The sequence below is a fragment of the Mustelus asterias genome, chromosome 21, assembly GCF_964213995.1.
Source record: "Mustelus asterias chromosome 21, sMusAst1.hap1.1, whole genome shotgun sequence".
Taxonomy (NCBI): domain Eukaryota; kingdom Metazoa; phylum Chordata; class Chondrichthyes; order Carcharhiniformes; family Triakidae; genus Mustelus; species Mustelus asterias.
The window spans coordinates 55810401-55831187 of NC_135821.1; the positions used below are offsets into that span (position 1 = coordinate 55810401).

At 44.8% G+C, this 20787-nt stretch overlaps 1 protein-coding gene across 2 annotated transcripts in view; it reads left to right on the forward strand.

Moving 5' to 3' along the window:
• LOC144509290 (chloride intracellular channel protein 4) overlaps positions 1-20787 on the forward strand; it is a 145816-nt gene that overhangs the window by 108635 nt on the left and 16394 nt on the right. For both annotated transcript variants that reach the window (XR_013500437.1, XM_078237925.1), the window contains exon 4: positions 18384-18490. Coding sequence is in view for 1 of the 2 variants with exons in the window: in XM_078237925.1 (XP_078094051.1) it covers positions 18384-18490 (107 nt within the window). In the remaining variant the exon portion in view is untranslated. The remainder of the gene's footprint in view (positions 1-18383; positions 18491-20787) is intronic.

The following is a 20787-nucleotide window of genomic DNA, read 5'->3' on the forward strand; positions in this document are numbered from 1 at the left end:
CAGCACACCATACGCCTCCTTAACCACCTCCTCTATCTGTGAGGCAGATTTAAGAGTCCTATGGACCCGGACCCCAAGGTCCTTCTGATCCTCTACACTGCTAAGAGTCTTACCCTTGATATTATACTCCTTCATCCCATTTGACCTGCCAAAATGGACCATTACACATTTATCTGGGTTGAAGTCCATCTGCCACTTCTCCGCCCAGTCTTGCATCCTATCTATGTCACGCTGCAGCTTCTGACATCCCTCCAAATTATCCACAACACCACTAACCTTCATGTCGTCGGCAAACTTACCAACCCATCCCTCCACTTCCTCATCCAGGTCATTTATGAAAATGACAAAGAGCAAGGGTCCCAGAACAGATCCCTGGGGCACTCCACTGGTGACCGACCTCCATTCAGAAAAAGACCCATCTACAACCACTTTCTGTCTTCTGCAGGCAAGCCAGTTCTGGATCCCATGCCCTCTCACCTTCTCGAAGTCTTGCATGGGGGACCTTATCGAACGCCTTGCTGAAGTCCATGTAAACCACATCTACCGCTTTTCTTTCGTCAATGTGTTTAGTCACATTTTCAAAGAACACCACCAGGCTCGTAAGGCATGATTTGCCTTTGACAAAGCCGTGCTGACTACTTTTGAGCATACTAAACTTCTCTAAATGTTCATAAATCCTGTCCCTCAGGATCTTCTCCATCAACTTACCAACCACTGAGGTTAGACTCACCGGTCGGTAATTTCCTGGGCTATCCCTATTCCCTTTCTTGAACATAGGAACCACATCCGGAACCTCTCCTGTCCCCATCGACGACGCAAAGATCATCGCCAGAGGCTCTGCAATCTCTTCCCTCGCCTCCCACAGTAACCTGGGGTACATCCCATCCGGTCCCAGCGACTTATCTATCTTGATGCTATTCAAAATTTCCAACACATCCTCTTTCTTAATGTCCACATACTCAATCTTTTCAGTCTGCCGCAATCCTGTAGTACAACCGCCCAGGTCTTTTTCCACCGTGAATACCGAGGTAAAGTACTCATTAAGCACCTCTGCTATTTCTTCCGGTTCTGTACAGACTTTCTCACCTTCACATTTTATAGGTCCTATTCCTTCACATCTCATCCTTTTACTCTTCACATATTTATAGAACGCCTTAGTGTTTTCCTTAATCTTATCTGCCAAGGCCTTCTCGTGACCCCTTCTGGCTCTCCTAATTTCTTTCTTAAGTCCCTTCCTACAAGCCGTATACTCATCTAGATGCCTATCATCGCCTAGCTCTCTGAATGTTAATGAAAGGACAGACAAATTAATTATTCCCATGAAATTGAATATTGAATCAGGGACAGGGACATAGCAACGAAGCAAAATATTACGGCAAATAATGACACTGCTGACATTCCCATTCCAGAGTGTTGAAGGAAGTAGCTGAGAGCTTTGCTGAGACTCCAATTAAAATCTTCCAAATCTTGATTTGGGAACCGCTCCTTTAAATTGGAAAATGGTGCCTTCTCTATTTAAAAAAGGTAAGAGAGGAAAAGTAGGGAATGATAGAGTATTTGGGCAAACATCGGTTGCCAGGATATGATTAAAGTCTATAACTGAGGATGGCCTTGAAAATGTTCAGCTGTTAAGGGGAGACCCATCAGGAATTTGTAACGGTATACTGACCAACCTACATGCAGGTTCTGAAGAGGTGACTGAAGTAATAGACAGAAGAATGTTTATGGGTATGACTTCTTATGGATTTCCAGAAGACCTTTGATTTAGTAACTGTTAGCTCAGGTTGAAGTTCACAGAATTGTAGGCAAGTTATTGACCAGATTGGGAAATAGGCCAAATGGAAGGAGATATAGGCTGGAATTCTCTGGCTGTCCACTCCAGCAGGATCCTCTGGTCCCATTGACGGCACACCACCTGCTGCGGGTTTCCCATTGACAGTAGTGGGACGAGAAACCCCACCGCTGGCAAATGGCACGCCACTTCCTGCTGTGAGAAACATGCTCCAGGGAGGCCAGAGAATTCCACCCTCTCATCTCCCCAGAGAGTAGGGATGGCGTGGTGATACACTGGTTAGCACTGCTGTCTCACAGTGCCAGGGACCCAGGCACAATTTCGACCTCGGATGACTGTCTGTGTGGAGTTTGCACATTCTCCCCATGTCTGTGTGGGTTTCCTCCGGGTGCTGTAGTTTCCTCCCACAGTCCAGATGTGCAGGTTAGGTGGATTGGCCATACTAAATTGCCCCTTAGTGTCAGGGAGATTAGCAGGATAAATACATCGGGTTACAGGGATAGGGCCTTGGTGGTATTGTTGCCAGTTCAGGCTCGATGGGCTGAATGACCTATTTCTGCACTATAGGGATTTTATGATTCTGCAATGGGCAGGTATTTTAATTGGCAGGATGTCACTGGTGCCAACCTGCAAGGTTTTGCATTGGGGCTTCAACTAGCAAATGTAACACATTTATTGAAAAAAGGAGGGAAAGAGAAAGCAGGAAACTATAGGTCAGTTAGCCTAACATATGTCTTAGGGGAATTGCTAAAATCCATTATTAAGGAGGGTATAGCAGGATGCTTAGAAAATCTCAATAGTATCAGGCACAGTCAACATGGATTTGTGAAAGGGAAATCATGTTTAACTAATTCATTAGAGTATTTTGAGGAAGCAACAGACAAGGTGGATAAAGGGGAACCTTTAGATGTGGTGTACTTGGATTTCCAAAAGGTATTTATTGGATAAGGTGCACATCAAAAGTTATTACACAAGATGAGAGCATGGATAAAGAATTGGTTGGCTAACAAGAAACAGAGAGCAGGGATAAATGGGTACTTTTTTCTAGTTGACAAGCTGTAACTAGTGGAGTACACGGGGATCAGTGCCGGGGCTTCAACTATTTGCAATCTACATCAACGAGGACCAAATGAATGGTAGCTAGATTTTCCAATTACACCAAATAAGGCCGGAAAGTTACTTGTCTAGAGGAGGTAGAGAGTCTGCAAAATGGTATAGATAGATTAAGTGAGTGGGCAAAAATCTAGCTCATAGTGTCATAGAGGTTTACAGCATGGAAACAGGCCCTTCGGCCCAACTTGTCTGTGCCGCCTTTTTAAAAAAAAACTCTTAAACTAATCCCAATTGCCCGCATTTGGCCCATATCCCTCAATACCCATCGTACCCATGTAACTATCTAAATGCTTTTTAAAAGATAAAATTGTACCCGCCTCTACTACGACCTCTGGCAGCTTGTTCCAGACACTCACCACCCTTTGTGTGAAGGAGGGAGTATAATGTGGGAAAATATGAACTTTACCATTTTGACAAGAAGAACAGAAAAGCAGTGTATTTTTTTAAATGGCGAGAGATTGCAGAGTTTGGTGGTACAGAGGGATCTGGCTGTCCGGCTACATGAATCACAAACCATTAGTATGCAGGTACAGCAAGTGATTAGGTCGGCAAATGGAAGGTTAGGATTATTGCAAGGTGAATGGAATATAAAAATAGGGAAGTTTTACTGAGGACCTTGGTGAGACTTTATCTGGAGTAGTGTCCAGTGTTCAGCTCCTTTATTTGAAAAATGATATAATTGTGTTAGAAACAGGACAGAGGATGTTGCCTTCTCTGGGCTGAAAGTGTTGACTTGTGAAGAAAGGTTGAACAGATTGGGCCTATACCTATTGGAGTCTAGAAGAATGAGGGGCCTTGATAGACTGGTACTGGAAGGATGGTCCCTCTTGAGGGGGAGACTTGAACTAGAGGACATCATTTAAGAATAAGAAGGCGATGAGGAGATTTTTTTTGTCTCTCAAAGGGCCATTAGTCTGTGGAATTTTCTTCCTCAGGAAACAGTGGAGGCAGGGTCAATAGATTTATTCAAGACTGAGTTAGACAATTTTATGATAGACAAAAGAGTCAAGGGTTATGGGGAGCAGACAGGAAGGTGGAAATGAGACCACAGCCATATTGGCCATGATCTTGATCATGACCGGGTGGCACGATAGCACAGTGGTTAGCACTGCTGCTTCACAGCTCCAGGGACCTGGGTTCGATTCCCGGCTTGGGTCACTGTCTGTGTGGAGTTTGCACATTCTCCTCGTGTCTGCGTGGGTTTCCTCCGGGTGCTCCGGTTTCCTCCCACAGTCCAAAGATGTGCGGGTTAGGTTGATTGGCCATGCTAAAAATTGCCCTTAGTGTCCTGAGATGCGTAGATTAGAGGGATTAGTGGGTAAATATGTGGGGGTAGGGCCTGGGTGGGATTGTGGTCAGTGCAGACTCGATGGGCCGAATGGCCTCTTTCTGTATTGTAGGGTTTCTATGATTTCTATGATCTTATCAAATGGTAGAGCAAGCCCGAAGGACCGAACATTCGCTCCTGTGTTCTTCTGCTTCACCGTATTTATGTGTATGATCATCTTGCTGGTGCCAGTACAGAGTGAGACTGCGGATAGTTGGGAACCTGTCTCAGGGGCAGGGAATTCATATGGTGTTCGTGGAAGTGGAAATGACTAGGGTTGGGAAGCATTTTCCGATCGGGGCCATTGTGATCTCCTGGACTCGTTTCGATCGCCTCAGGGGGTCGGAGAGGAATTTCCCAGATTTTTTTTCCCCATATTGGCCCTGGGGTTTTTCACTCTGGGTTTTCGCCTCTCCCTGGAGATCACATGGTCTGGAATGGGGGGGTGGGGGTAAGTTAATAGGTTGTAATGAACAAAGCATCGTAGCTGTGAGGGACAGCTCGGTGGATAGGATATTGGTATGTAGATAGGCTGGAAAATTGGGCGGGGATCCTGGATTCAGGATTCAATCCTGGACCGGGGAGCGGCGCGGGCTTGGAGGGCCGAAGGGCCTGTTCCTGTGCTGTATTGTTCTTTGTTCTTTGTTCTTTGTATTTATCATTGACTTAGATGATGGGATAGAAAGCCACATATCCAAATTCATCGATGACACAGAAATAGGCGGCATTGTAAGCAATGTAGATGAGAGAAAAAGATTACAAAGAGACGCATGAGATTATGTGAATGGATAAAACTGTGCCAGATGGATTTCAATGTAGGAAAACATAAGGTATTTTAGGTACTTTGTACCTAAAACGGATTTTTTAAAAATTACTTTCTATGTAGTGAAAAGCTAGAAACAGTGAAGGTCCAAAAAGTCTTGAAGATCCAGACACATAGAACATTAAAATAAGTACACAAAATAATCAAAAAGGCTAAAGGATGGCATTCTCCCTTTTTTGTCACATTCCTACTTTTTTGTCCCTCTCTTATCAAGGTGGCACCGTGGTTAGCATTGCTGCCTCACAGTGCCAGGGATCCGGGTTCAATTCCAGCCTTTGGTGACTGAGTGGGGTTTGCACATTCTCCCCATGTCTGCGTGGGTATCCTCTGGCTGTTCTGGTTTCCTCCCACAGTCCAAAGATGTGCAGGTTAGGTGGATTGGCCATGCTAAGTTGCCCCTTAGTGTTCCAAGATGTGTAGGTTAGACGGATTAGCCATGGGAAATGTTTGGGTGATTACGGGGGATAGGGTGGGAGAGGGGGACTCGGCCAGATACTCTCTCAGAGAGTTGGTGCAGACTTGATGGGCCAAATGGCTTCTCCTGCATTGTATGGGATTCTACTCTATGATTCTATTCTCCCTATTAGCTGAAATTCCTCTTTTTGTCAATTTTATAAATGATTCTTCTGGTGTGAAGAGGAAATTTTATCAGCGCTCCTGGTAATTTTTACTTTTTCCCCATTGCTCTTCCTAGTTATTGATCACTCTCCTTTCTGTGTTTTTCTCTCTAATCCGTCCCTTTATGGCTCTCCTTTACATTTTTGCATTCTCTCCTTTATTTGCTATGTTTCTTCCAGCTTTGAGTTTCTGGTGCTTTCTGTGATCCTCTGATGGTCTCTGGAGTGTCCTAACTGTGGGCATCGCCCCAGTATTCCTTAACAGCTGCCCTTTTTTTGTCCACAGTAATCTCTGTACCCTATGGTTGTACACAACATATGTACTCCTCCATTCTCCAGACCATAAACAGCTGGAAGAAGTTGCTCTTCCTGTGTTCTGGGCCTCTGAAGGACTAATTCATGCATATTTGCTGTTTGACACTAACAACCTTTCATTCTTGAAGCCCCTGTAATCACAGGATTTAAAGCTGAGTGAGATCGGAGCAACAAAAGACATTCTCTTAACTTTTTTGAAGTAAGCAATTGGACAGAGCTGGAAATCAAACATCTAAAATTCCCACATCATTAGTTATGGCAGATTTAGTTCACGGTTCTTTGCAAAATCAGAAAAAAATAACGCTCCCTTCAGCCAAATTCAACAGCATTTTGATGACTTGAATAAGATTTAACTTGTGGCAGTTATCACTCTGGCATCGGTTAAGTGTTACATTTTCTGTGTTTTGGGAATATACCCGCCCCCGCTATGGAGTCGGAGCGGGCGAGGGGCGGACAATGGAAGTGTCTGTTGACCTCGTCAAGGAACTTTTGGTCTCGCTCGAGCGAGGCCGTGATTCAGTTTGCGTGCAAGGAATGGAATCTGAGCTTCTAAGTATGGACTGCAGAGAATTCACACACAATTCACAGCTTTCTTTGTTGATGAGTAGAGTGGTGCTGGATGGCCCTCCATTTTCCATTTGACAACCTTTACTTAACACTGTTGTGCAAATTAAAATCCTACGCTGAGGTTTCCAGCCGTGCACTCAACGATAACAGAACCAATTGAAAGGAATAACAACACGCTTTGGGACAGCATGGTGGCACAGTGGTTAGCACTGCTGTCTCACAGTGCTTCGATTCCTAGCTTGGGTCACTGTCTATGTGGAGTTTGCACATTCTCCCCGTGTCCGTGTTATTTTTCCTCTGGGTACTCTGGTTTCCTCCCACAGTCCAAATATGTGCAGGTTAGGTGCATTGGCCATGCTAAATTGTCCGTTAGTGTCCCAGGATGTGCAGGTTAGAGGGATTAGCAGAGTAAATGTGTGGAATTATGGGGATAGAGTCTGGGTGGGATTGTGGTCGGTGCAGACTCGATGGGCCGAATAGCCTCCTTCTGCACTGTATGGATTCTATGATTATAGCATTGTTTATGCAATGTATTTTGGTCGTATAATGATTAACTTTGACTTCATGGCCTGGATATTTCACCCGCCAAGTGTGGCATTCCACAGGCCCGAAACTGGGTGCAAAATCTGCTTCCAGCTGCAATCGGCCCCGGAATGATACTTCACGCTGGCTGACTAATTGACAAGCACCTATCATGAAACACACACTGAAAAGGTGCAGGCTAGTGTCTCCAATGTGCTCCCTTAGTGGACAGCCACAGCAGAACTGCGGGTCTGTGTAAATTAAATAGCAACGGAAAAACTATGCAGAAAAGCATCTAGGCAGCATAATCATATACATAAACCTCAGTCCCCAAACACCTTTATAAATTTTATTTCCGCCCTAACAGTTTATCCTGCCCTGCTGCTCAAACGTGTAGGCCGTCTGGCCCGGTCGCCAACCGTTAAGGCAGATGATTACACTGACTGTAAAATTGCAGTCAATTTCTCCTTAGTGGGCTGCATTGTCTGCTTGATTGTCGGTGGGCGAGCTTCCGAGTGCTCCTGCGTGTGCCTGTCAACCGGGATATCGTTCGAGTGCTCAATAATGTCGGGGCATGCACCCGCCATCTTCTCGTGTGGTTTCATGCTTCTAGGTCAGGGGTGCATGTAAAATTCTGGCCCATGATCGAATTGTTTCATTGCGTAGCCTGCTTGTAGATGGGGTTTTGGGGATTGTCCATTTTCCCAAATTGTGCTGCTCAAGCATGTCATTTCTCAAAACGATTATTCTTTATTTCCACCAAATATTCACACATTTGGGGGGTGGGGGGATTCTCCCGTCCCGCCTGCCACGGGAATCGTAGCGGGCGGGGGGCGGACCACGCAAAGGTCTATTGACCTCGGGCGGGATTCTCCGGTTTCTGGGTGAGCGCGGCTGGAAAATCCCACCCTTGGACTTTGATTCGAGGTTGGAGATTCTCCTCCAGATCTTCTCAGTCACAGGGTCTGGCATCACTGTTACATCAGCATCATGTATGCTTCTGACGTTAAGCCTTTACATCTCCTCCAATGCCTTTATCCCTATTATGTTTATAGCCTCCTACACATATCAGGCTTATAGCTTCAGTGTGGCTACGGACAATGTGTGATCTATTCCGTAAGTTTGCTTTCCCATTGTAATACCTCAATAACCCGACTGGAAAAGGAACAAAGTAAAAGTTAAACAACAACTCTCTAGTGCATTTGCACAAGTCCCGACCAGGACAGTAGATCACTGGACCTACTCAGGGATCCACTTTAACAAGGGCTGGGGAGACAAGTCCACCTGGATAGGCTCATTACCACGGAACCTCGTATTCCACGAGTCCCACAGGGAGATCAATCAAGGATTCCCCATGTAAGTCCTGAGGGTTATCACACACATCAACAATTTATATTTCATCATTTATTAAACATTTATTAAAGCACCTTTACTGAAGTAAAAATCCTTAAGTGTTTGCAAAGTATTGGAAAAAGGTTAAAAGAAATATTAAAACCTCAAAATGAAAGGTGGCTATTTTGTTCTTCAGATTGGCATCCTTTATAAATTAGCATAATTATATTATGCATCTTTTGCCAGTTAAAATATAGTTTATTGAATGGCATTTGTATAATCAAGTAAGCAGATTTTTTTTGTCATGGCAAACATTGAAATACTAGTGAAGTACTTTAAAGAAATGGTAAAGGAAGTAATTAACTGTTCAAAAAATATAAATTTAGAAGGAAAAAGGAATGAAAAGAAATTAATGACAAGTAGCTAAGTGGTTTGGTGTTGTGTAGCATCCCACGTAACATAATCTACCCCCTGAACAATACAGTTTTGGAAACTACATCGAGGGGAAGTAAAAATGTGAAATCCTGAGCAGACTTAAATGACAATAAATAAGCTAGCCTAACAGTTATACATTCAGTGTTAGTTTTCAATCAACTTTTCCTATATTTTCCAAAGAAATTAGATCATCTGTAGTATAAAACAGTCACTCCCAGTGAAAAAGAGCAATGGAATGCCTGCTAACGTGTGTGTGTGTGTGTGTGTGTGTGTGTGTGCGTGTGTGCACATACACAGATTCAAAATACCATCATGGGACCATTTCGAAAGATTTTAAGACGCTCTGAAGGACTGAGTCACATCGCTCAGCTTAATCCCTCCAAGATATTTTTTTTGGAACTAAAGAAAGAAGTCTTACACTAATAGGTCAGAGGTGAAAAAATAATGGCTGTTATTGATCCACAGGCTAACCTGAAGAGTTTCAAGAGGTGAGTGGAGTCCATACAAAACGTCTGTTTCAGTGCCTTTGTAACTGCTCAGTTGTAACATCTTTTGACTCTCTCTAAATCACAGAACTCAGTATTTTCTTTACTTATTCGGTGGGAAGGGTACAGAAGGGACCCAACCCTCAAGGCCTCAAGAAGCAGGGGCCTTCATTTTTATTCATTCGTGGCATTTGGAGGTCAAATTGCCTGGAGACTGCCAAAATCGGATCAGCACTTGCCACTGTAAATTGTTTGGATTGTATGTTCTGAATTGGCCCTTTGTGAACTAGACTCTCCACAGGGATAGCTTTCATACCATTGCAAAAAGCACACAGACTATAACACCAGAATTAACTGACGGTGGGCTTGTTACTCATAAATTTTCACAGCAGGAGCCCCCATCGCTCCTCCCCTTGGTTGCCACAGCTTTGCCACACCACCCACCACGTCTCGTATTCGCCCATACTCCTGCCGTTCATTAAAAACAAACTCCAGAACAAATTGCCAGTACGTTTTTGGAACATCTGTATGCTCATAGTCAAAAATAAATGTAATTTACCCAATGGGGGTTGAACAGTGCATGAACATCGTTAGGTCTGTGGTCAGACGGTGGGTCCTAGTTCTGAATCTTCATTTTCAAAAGTGAATTAGTATTTGGTTTTGTGTTGCTCTGCAGTTTCAAACCTGACAGGATTTTCTGTCTATTGCACCCACCTTCCAGACCCACGACCACGTCCATCTAGAAGGACAAGGGCAGCAGATACATGGGAACACCACCACCTGCAGGTTCCCCTCCAAGCCACTCACCACCATCCTGACTTGGAAATGTATCGCCGTTCCTTCGCAGTCGCTGGGTCAAAATCCTGGAATTCCTTCCCTCACAGCATTGTGGGTCAACCCACAGCATTGTTCCTTTTCCAGTCGGCTTATTGATTTACTCCAATGTGTAAACAAACTTACGGAGTAGATTACACGATGTCCATAGCCACACTGAGGCCACTAGCCTGTTATGTGTAGGAGGCTATAAACATAATGGGGATAAAGGCAAGGGGTGGGGAACTGCAGCGATTCAAGAAGCCAACTCGCCAACACCTTCTCAAGGGTAACTAGGGACAGGCATCGCTGGCCGACCAGCATTTATTGCCCAAGTCCCATAAATGAATAAAAAAAAGAGAACAGACCGAGCAAACATGAAGGAAAGTGTTAAATGGGATTGCACAGTGATTGAAAAACCTGCAGAAAGAGTCTCGTTAACACCTTCTCTGAGGTGCGATTGATGAAAGGAATATTAAATCCATTCAATAGCAGCAGAGTGTAGAGTTGGTGGTTGTGATGTATATTTTATGAGCATCACTGGTTTCATATTGTTCCAAGTGGTTTGCCAACAAACCAGACGCGTGAAACTGAATGTGATGGCCGTACCTTGCATCAAACTCAGATGCATGGCGGCATGAATTTTTAAATCTGCGGCCTGTGATCCCGGTGGGTTTGCTGGATCGGGTCCAGCTTTTCAGCACTGACGCTGCCAGAATTTCAGGCTTCAGTTCAAGGACACTGCAGCAGATTGCGACACCACCCCAGCCACAATCCCAGTGCCCACATACTCCACGCAGCTGGACTATCTGGAACTTGGTCACCAGTTGAAGTGGGTCTGCTCTGGGTTCCTCTCCGAGCATCCACTTTGCCATCTGGGTCCCTACTTCACTCTTTTGAAGCAGCTCACCTTTTCCTCAGGGAACAGGTTCCCACCTTGGCTTGAAACCCCTCTCCCCACTCTGTGGAAACACATGCACTGATGAGGAAGTTAATTCATCTCCCTCCGTATACAGATCTTTGTTAACGTGCAAGGATCTGAGCAGCACAGTTCATTAGATCCCTACAGTGCAGAAGGAGCCCATCAAGTCTACACTGACTCTCCAAAAGGGCATCTTACCCAGACCCATCTCATCCCTGTAACCCCGCGCATTTACTATGGCTAATCCACTTAACCTACACATCCTGGAACGCCGGGGCTTATAGCTTGAGGGGAACGACTCCACATCAGGCGTGACTGACCAGGAGTTTCTCCGCTCTAAGGAGCAACTTTGCATGGCCAATCCACCTAACCTGCACATCTTTGGACTGTGGGAGGAAAGTTGAGCACCCAGAGGAAACCCACGCAGACAAGGGGAGAACGTGCAAACTCCACACGATCACCCAAGGCTGGAATCCCGAACCTGGGTCCTTGGCGCAGCAGTGCCAACCACTGTGCCACCCCCATCCTCTGAGTGTTAGAGGTCTTGTAAGAGGCACCTGGAGGTTTCACCCCTCCAAGGCTCCCAGACAATCCTGGAACTGTTGGGGATCTGCCCTGCCTGTGTCCCTGCCTTTTTCTGGTGGGTTTTGTCTGAATCAGCAGGAAATGAGCTTTGTGTGATGGGAAAGTTCCATTGCTTATTTCTCTCCAAAGAAATTTGCACAGAATGAATTGGCTCTGAGTCAATTATGAAAGGAGACAAGAATAGAAAGGGTACAAATTTAAATCAACAGAGGCTGGAATGTTCCCACCTGGGGACCAAATGCCGTGCTGGGAATCAGAATAAGGAACAAAGAAAAGTTCAGCACAGGAACAGACCCTTCGGCCCTCCAAGCCTGTGCCGATTATGATGCCCTAACTAAATTAAAAGAAATCTTCTGTCCTTACTCGGTTTGCATCTCTCTATTCCCTCCGTGTTCATGTACCCATCCAGATGCCTCTTAAATGTTGCTAATGTACCTGCTTCCACCACCTCCTCTGGCAGTACGCTCCAGGCACCCACCACGTCCCCTGGCAGCGCGTTCCAGGCACCACTCTCTGCGCGAAAAACATCCCCCAAACATCTCTCTTAAACTTTCCCCCTCTCATTTCAAACCTGGGACTGGGTGAATACCTGCAGTGCATCTTGTAGATGGTACACACTGCTTCCACTATGTGTCGGTGGTGGAGGGAATTAATGTTTGTGGATGGGTGTCAGTCAAGTTGGCAGCTTTGTCCTGGATGGTGTTGAGCTTCTTGAATGTTGTTGGAGGCAGGCAAGTGAAGAGTTTGCTATCGCACTCCTGACTTGTGCCTTGTAGATGCTGGATAGGCTTTGGGGAGTCAGGAGATGAGTTACTTGCTGCAGGATTCCTAGCCTCTGACCTACTTTTGAAGCAACATTATTTATTAGTGAAGCTAAAAGATAACTTTAAAAATAGATTTGGATAGATAGCTGATTTTAAAATGATTGAGATATAAAAGAATAAAGGTTCAGGTAGAATATGGATATTGGTTCCTAACTTCTGGTACTATGGAAGTGTACCGTTCTTAGAAAGGCTGGCATATTGGGGTAAATAATGTGCCGTGTGGGTTTAAACAAAACTACTAAATCTGTCCTTAATTTTCCTATAAGTACTGGAGGGGGTAGTCCAAAGATGTGTGGGTTAGGTTGATTGGCCATGCTAAATTGACCCTACTGTCAGGGGATCAGCAGGGTAAATATGTGGGACTACGGGAATGGGGCCTGGGTGGGATTGTGGTCGGTGCAGCCTTGATGGGCCGAATGGCCGCCTCCTGCACTGTAGGGATTCTATGATTCTATAGTGGTGGGGGACTGTTGTGAGAAGGAAATCTAACCGAACCTTTCCTCTGGTGCCTTGTACTGAAGGTAGCCTCATGTTAATTAGAACGGCAAACCTGATCTTGCTTTCCTGCTACATAACTATCAAATGCTTCAGGTGAAAAGCACAACAGTCGTCTCCTGTTATTTTTAGATGCTGTTAATTAAAAAGTGGAGAATTTATGGCTTGAAGTAGTGACAGCTTCAATCAGGCGAGTCTTTTTAAGCCTTTGAACCTTTTTGCGCTTGTTTTGTTTCTTTCTCCTGCAGATTCAAGGCTAGTCCAAGTTTAATGACATTTCTCCATGCTGAGATCACATTGGTGCAAACAGCAACTCTGCGCTATTAATAATATCAGGAAAGCTAGAGTATGAAGAGCTGTCAGGAGCAGATGCTGTATACAGCCTCAGAATGAGTAATGTGCTACTATCATCCTCCTGTTAAAAACACAGTCAGCACTTTAGAAAAGGCTTGAAGCGTTGTTTCGAATTGTGTCCATTCAGGAAAGATAAGGGAAACAGTTTTAATTATCAAATAAAATAGTGCCCTTAGCACTGCTGCCTCACAGCGCCAGGGACCCGGGTTCAATTCCTGGCTTGGATCACTGTTGTGTGGAGTTTGCAAGTTCTCCGTGTCTGCGTGGGTTTTCTCCGGGTGCTCCGGTTTCCTCCCACAGTCCAAAGATGTACAGGTTAGGTGGATTGGCCATGCTAAATTGCCCCTTAATGTCAGGGGGATTTGTAGGGTAAATACGCGGGGTTACAGGAATAGGGCCTGGGTGGGATTGTTGTTGGTGCAGGCTCGATGGGCTGAATGGCCCTCCTTTTGCACTGTAGGGATTCTATGGATTGTAACACAGGCTGCACGGAGTTCGCCACTGGATATCTGAAACCCCAGGACTGCTGATTTCCTTTGTCAATTTTCTTCCGATTAGGAGTGGGTAGTTTTACATCCCTCAACCCTGGTAACACTGATGTCAATTGTAATGTTCTTGCTGCGATCAGTCAGATAACATTACCCAGACCAGGGAATTGAACCTGCAATCTCCCTGGGCTAAGAAGCTCAGCACCTCGCTGGATTGATTTATGAAGCTTTCATGAGAGCACAGCTGAACATGTCAAAAGATTTAAACAATCGAAAAAGTAGAACAGAAGCTTGTGAAATATTCCAGGAAGTCTGTTACATGTACCTTTCTTTAAAATACAATTTAAATTTGAAGCAGTTACGTTCGGCAGCTCAACTCAAAACAAATTTATTGAGAGTGATGGAATTATCTGACTGAACTCCAACAGGTGTTTATACGATTTTTAGGGCTGTAAAGTCTATGGACTGTGATGTGTTCTAAAAGTGAAATTTCTCCCAGGATGCACTCTTCAAAATTCTTGGAAACTGGCCTTTGACCTTTATTGAATCTGTCGTTGATTCCATGGGCACTAAATTGGTTATCTCAGAGAGGCTACAAGGATGGATGGTGTGGAAAGTGGAGGATTGTCACATTGGTCTAGTAGCTTCAGAAGAGAGAAAATAGAGCTACGTCTAATTTAGAGAGTACTTTATCATAGAATCATTGCAGTAAAAAAGGAGGCCATTCGGCCCATCGTGCCTGCAATGACCACGATCCTATCCAGGCTCTATTCCCATAACCCTACATATTTACCCTGCTAATTCCCCGGCACTAGGGTCAATTTAGCATGGCCAATCAACCTAACCCATACATCTTTGGACTATGGGAGGAAACTGGAGCACCCGGAGGAAACCCACACAGACACGGGGAGAATGTGCAAACTCCACACACAGTGACCTGAATTGAACCTGGGTCCCTGATGCTGTCAGGCATTGTGCCACCGTGTAGCCCCTTTAAAAGAACAAAGAAAAGTACAGCACAGGAACAGGTCCTTCAGCCCTCCAAGCCCGTGCCGATCATGATGCCCTAACTAAACTTAGAGAAAACCTCTGCTCTTATCGGACCGTGTTCCTCTATTCCCTTCCTATTCATGTACCCATCCGGATGCCTCTTAAATGTTGCTAATGTGCCTGCTTCCACCACCACCTCTGCATTCCAGGTACCCACACTCCGTGTGAAAAACCTCCCCCGCACATCTCCCTTAAACTTTCCCGTCTCACCTTGAACCTGTGCCCCCTTCTAATTGACACTTCCACCCTGGGAAAAAAGCCTTTAGGTTAACCATGGTGAATGTCAGCGATGGCTCAGTTGGTAGCAATCTCCGTTCTGAGTCAAAAGGTTGTGGATTCAAGTCCCACTCTTGATACTTGAGCACAAAATCTAGGCTGACATTCCAGTGCAGTACTGAGGGTGTGCTGCACTGTTGGACTTACTGTTCTTTGGATGAGATGAACACCCAGGTGGTCAGTTGTAAAAGAAGAGGTGCAGGGAATTCTTCCAGTGACTGGCTAATATAGTTATACCTGAGCCCAAATCGGGCAGATTATCTGGACATTATAACATTGCTGTATGTGGATGTTGGCTCTGCACAAGATTAGCTTTTGCGTTTACAACATTACAACAGTGGCTATACAATTCGATTCTCACTGCCTGTAAAGTGCTTTGGGATGTTGTAGTGAGTGCTATATAAATAAATGACTCAATTCCACCCCACCCCCCTTCCCCACCCCCCACAGTACTTATCCCCCCTCACATTAATTAATGTTGCATTCACTTTTTTTAAAAAAACCAAAACTGAATCTTAATTGAATATAACCTGATCAATCAGCCTCTGCCTTGAGGAAAGGCTTATGCTGATTTCCAATTTGGCTGACGATACAATTATACAGTAGATGCTGCCTTGAGACTAGTACCTGTTTGGAGTGATGAATAGATCTGTGCATATTTGCATACGCTTGTGTTCAGAGATCTGTGCATGTTATTGTATCCAGTGTTAACAATAGAAAACTTCCAAATGACCTTAATGAAATTTGCCTTGCACTGATTGTAGTGATACTGCTCTCAGTACCAAGCTTAAACGATAAGAGATTCGGGGAAGAAATTTGGTTGTTGCTTCCTTGGGGCTGGACAGCATCTTGGGCAGTACCATTAAACTTAATAATAATTGGACTCGAATCTTTAACTCATGTTTGATCTTGGTTTTCAATTCCATTTTCCTACCCACCCTCTTCATTCCCGAATAGATCAGAAACCTGCCTTTCCCAGTCTGAAATGTGCTCAATCAGGGAGCTAGCCTCATTCCAAATCTCCTGCTAGAAACACTGGAGTATAGAAGAATGAGAGAGGGTCTCATTGAAATGTATACAGTGTTGCTCAATGAGATCATTCAAGAAGAACATAGTTTGAAAAGCACCGTTAGAAGGCAGCATGATGTGACTGAAGCTTTCCGCACCACCTCCATTACATTTGTAATCATTTGTGATTATATAAGGCCTCCACAATGGTTTTCCTTTCATTGCCAAGCTGCTACTGCCCACATCCTATTCCGGGAAACCAATTTATAGATCTTCCCTTTATCATGCGCCAAAACTGGCCTCAACACCGCCACTGTGGCTGGTTTCTGGTTGGCTTGTCAGTTGCACTGGGATTAAATGTCTTAAATTCAATCCAATTTATTATTACATTAATTATTAATGAATGCATATTACAGAACTGTGATTTTTCTGCACTCGAGACTAAATTAAATATTTCTGAGGCAGCTGTCTGGCAGTACAGAACTTCAGTTTTGCTGATAAAAGACATTCTGTCAAAATGCTTGCACTCGTCAGGATAATCGCAAGAATGCCAATGTCGGGAAAACAACATATGAACACTGCATGAGAAGAGAGTGCTCATTGGTTGGCAAGCGAACACTGATTGGTAGATGTGATGCCATGGAGAATGCACCAGTTGATGGTGACTGACAGTTAACTGCCGATCATTGTTTGAAAATTTAAACCAGGCAGCTTGACTCTGGTCAAGGCATCGTCCCCTGAAGAACAAACCAGCAAATGACTGTCATCTTTTTTGTTTAGCTGAAATAGGCATAATGTGTGTACATGTTCTTCCTGTCAACAAAGAACAGGGCTCTGTGTATCCAGTACACACAAATGTGCCACATTGCGAGCCAGACTGACGATTTTAAATTGGTTATCAGTGTAATTTTTAGCACACTGAGGATTATTTTGCAAATGTTGTCCAGTTGCAGAATCACATCTAATATTGGACAATGTGATAAACTGTCTCACTTTAGATCTGTTCCTGTGACAACAGTTCCGCAATGGAATTCCAGGATACTAGTAACTCAATTTACACAAAGCACAGCATTTTATGAGGTGATGCAAAGCACAGTTCACACCACTGCCCAGCGCTAAGTTCACTTCAAGATGCTTCCCATTAATATCAATGCACTAGTCAGGAATTGTGCTTCTAGAACCAGTCACTAGGACAGTGAAGAAAGTTATCTCCAATTGCAACGGGATCTTGATCAATTGGGCCAGTGGGCTGACGAATGGCAGATGAAGTTTAATTTAGACAAATGCGAGGTGATGCATTTTGGTAGATTGAACCAGGGCAGGACTTACTCAGTTAATGGTAGGGCATTGGGGAGAGTTACAGAACAAAAAGATCGAGGGATACATGTTCATAGCTCCTTGAAAGTGGAGTCACAGGTGGACAGAGTGGTGAAGAAGGCATTCGCATGCTTGGTTTCATCAGTCAGAACATTGAATACAGGAGTTGGGACGTCTTGTTGAAGTTGTACAAGACATTGGTAAGGCCACACTTGGAACACTGTGTGTAATTCTGGTCACCCTATTATAGAAAGGATATTATTAAACTAGAAACAGTGCAGAAAAGATTTACTAGGATGCTACCGGGACTTGATGGATTGAGTTATAAGGAGAGGCTGAATAGATTGGGACTTTTTTCTCTGGAGCGTAGGAGGCTGAGGGGTGACCTTATAGAGGTCTATAAAATAATGAGGGGCATAGACAAGGTAGATAGTCAACATCTTTTCCCAAAGGTAGGGGAGTCTAAAACTAGAGGGCATAGGTTTAAGGTGAGAGGGGAGAGATACAAAAGTGTCCAGAGGAGCAATTTTTTCTCTCAGTGTGGTGAGTGTCTGGAACAAGCTGCCAGAGGTAGTAATAGAGGCGGGTACAATTTTATCTTTTAAAAAGCATTTAGTTAGTTACATGGGTACGATGGGTATAGAGGGATGTGGGCCAAATGCAGGCAATTGGGATTAGCTTAGGGGTTTAAAAAAAAAGGGCGGTGTGGACAAGTTGGGCCGAAGGGCCTGTTTCCATGCTGTAAACCTCTATGACTCTATAACCACGAAGGTTAATGCAGCAATTTTCTCTCTGATTGTGGAGGAGCCCCACTACATTTGTAATGTTGACTGAATCCATTTTGGAATGTTGCAATGATGTTGCAATTGGCACCGATGTGCTTTGTTTGATTTTCTCACTCGTTATATCTTTTGTTCCCATAGGTACATGAAGCTTGGCACAAAGCACCCAGAGTCCAACACAGCTGGGAATGACATCTTTGCAAAGTTCTCAGCTTACATCAAAAACTCTAAGCCTGAAGCTAATGAAGGTAAGCGGAATGGTAGGGTGGTGGCATTAACTTATTGAGTATCCAATTCGGAATTTCTACTCAGGAACAGACACTCCCTGATAGTTAATCATGCTGAGATTAATTTTATTCTTGAAGAAACCATGTAGTTTGGCAATGGATTAAATTCTTCCATTTGGAGAGAATAGATTTGGGATTTCTTTTGTTTCCAGTGAGGTGTTGGGCCAACTTTAACGAACCACTTTGAGAAGCCCGGGTATTAGGCCGAAGCTCATAATGAAGGACAGCACTAAGTTTAAAAAGAGTAAAAGAGAAGTTAGAAAAATCAGGAAACTACGATAAGTGACGCCAAGTTGCGCTTTTAAAATTCTACATCAAGGCTTCCCAATCTGTGGGTTGTAACTCCTTGTGGTGTCAATGAGATAAGATTTTGGGGTCCCAAGCTCTGAGGCAGTAATGGCTACTGTGGAACTCGGACTGATTTTTGACAGCTCGAGGTCCCTTCAAATGCTTGCTTTTTTTTTGTGGGTGTGCGCAGCCTAATGGACTGCTCTCTGAGGCCTGATTGTTGCTGCAACAAAAATTCGTGAATAGATAGGTGTTCTTTTATTTTGTGGGTGGCACAGTGGTTAGCACTGCTGCCTCACAGCAACAAGGATCCAGGTTCAATTCTGGCCTTGGGTGACTGTCTGAATGGAATTTGCACATTCTCCCCGTGGCTGCGTGGGTTTCCTCTGGGTGCTCCGCTTTCCTCCCACAGTCTAAAAAACATGCTGGTTAGGTGCATTGGCCAAGCTAAATTGACCCCAAAAAAGATGTGTAGTTAGATGGATTAGCCATGGGGAATCTGTGGGGTAACGGGGGGGGGGGGGGGGGGGGGTCTGAGTAAGATACTCTGTCAGAGAGTCGGTGCAGACTCAATTGGCCAAATAGCCTCTTCTGCTCTGTAGAGATCCTATGATTTTGAAGAAACCCTGTCTCTCAATCAACTGTCCCCCTCCCCCCACCCACTCTCGACTCATCCTTCCTTCTCCGCCCACTGAGCAACTGTTGTACCACCCAAAATTTCACTCTGGGCTCCCACAAAACGTGAGGCATTAAACTGAGATCACCCTGGGAAAGGGTTTGCACTGTCTGAGGCTGTCGGAGGAGAAAAGGATCGGGAAATCTGACGTTGAAATTCTGAGAAAGAATGTGTTGGAGGAAGAGATTGTCCAGTGAACTTGGTTTCAGCACAGCAGGAATGTAGGGGAATGGAAGATGGTGCATTCCAGACGTTGAACTCTCAACTGTTTACTGCAAGGCACACTAATTGTAGAACTGTTGATATAATTAAGCAAAGTTCAACTGAGAAGTAGTTGTGGAATGTTGCTGTGTTCGGGAAGAGGTCGTCTATCAAAAGCCAAGTTACACTGCAAGCATAACCCTGAGCCTCCTGTCACTTGTCATTTTAATTCGCGATATTGCTCCCACTCTGTCCTTTCTGCCCCGTGACCTGCTGCGGTGTTCCAATGAAGTTCCAGGCAACCTCGAAGAACAGCACCATGGGGGTGATTCTCCCAGCCCATTGCGCTGCTGTTTTTGCAGCACAGCAGGCTTGAAGACTCAGGCACAGGCTGTTTTGTGGGCTTCCCGCTGGGTGCCATGGCCTCAGCAAGCTTCTGGGCGCCCGATTGGGTCCACATCAGAAATTGGCACAGAGCTGAATAATTTATGCTAATTCTAATTTTAATATTATTTACATGTAGCCTCCCCTCCCTCCACCACCCCATCAGGAGTGCTTCACTCCAGCGGGGTTTACAGTAGCTCCCCACTGACAGGGAGTTAGCGGCCCAATTCTACTGGAGTGAAGGGGGGGGGGCCGTTGCTGCTTTGCGCCCTGGGCATTGCCAGCTTGACAGTGCCAACCGGGCCCCCTGGCACTGCCCAAGGGGCAAAACAGAAATGCCCAGGGGCCATCTTGCCACTGTCCACCGGATTTAATTTAATAGGTGGCACAGTGGTTAGCACTGTTGCCTCAGAGCGCCAAGGACCCAAGTTTAATTCTGGCATCGGGTCACTATCTGTGCGGAGTCTGCATGTTCTCCCCATGTCTGTGTGAGTTTCCTCCGGGTGCTCTGATTTCCTCCCACAGTCCGAAAGACGTGCTGTTTAGGTGCATTGGCCATGCTAAATTCTCCCTCAGCCGAACAGGCGCCGGAGTGTGGCGACTTTTGCAGTGTTTATGTAAGCCTTACTTGCGACACTAATAAATAAACTAAACAAAAAATTAGCTCATCGCAGCCATAAATGAAATTGTTTCATTTGTGAAATATGCA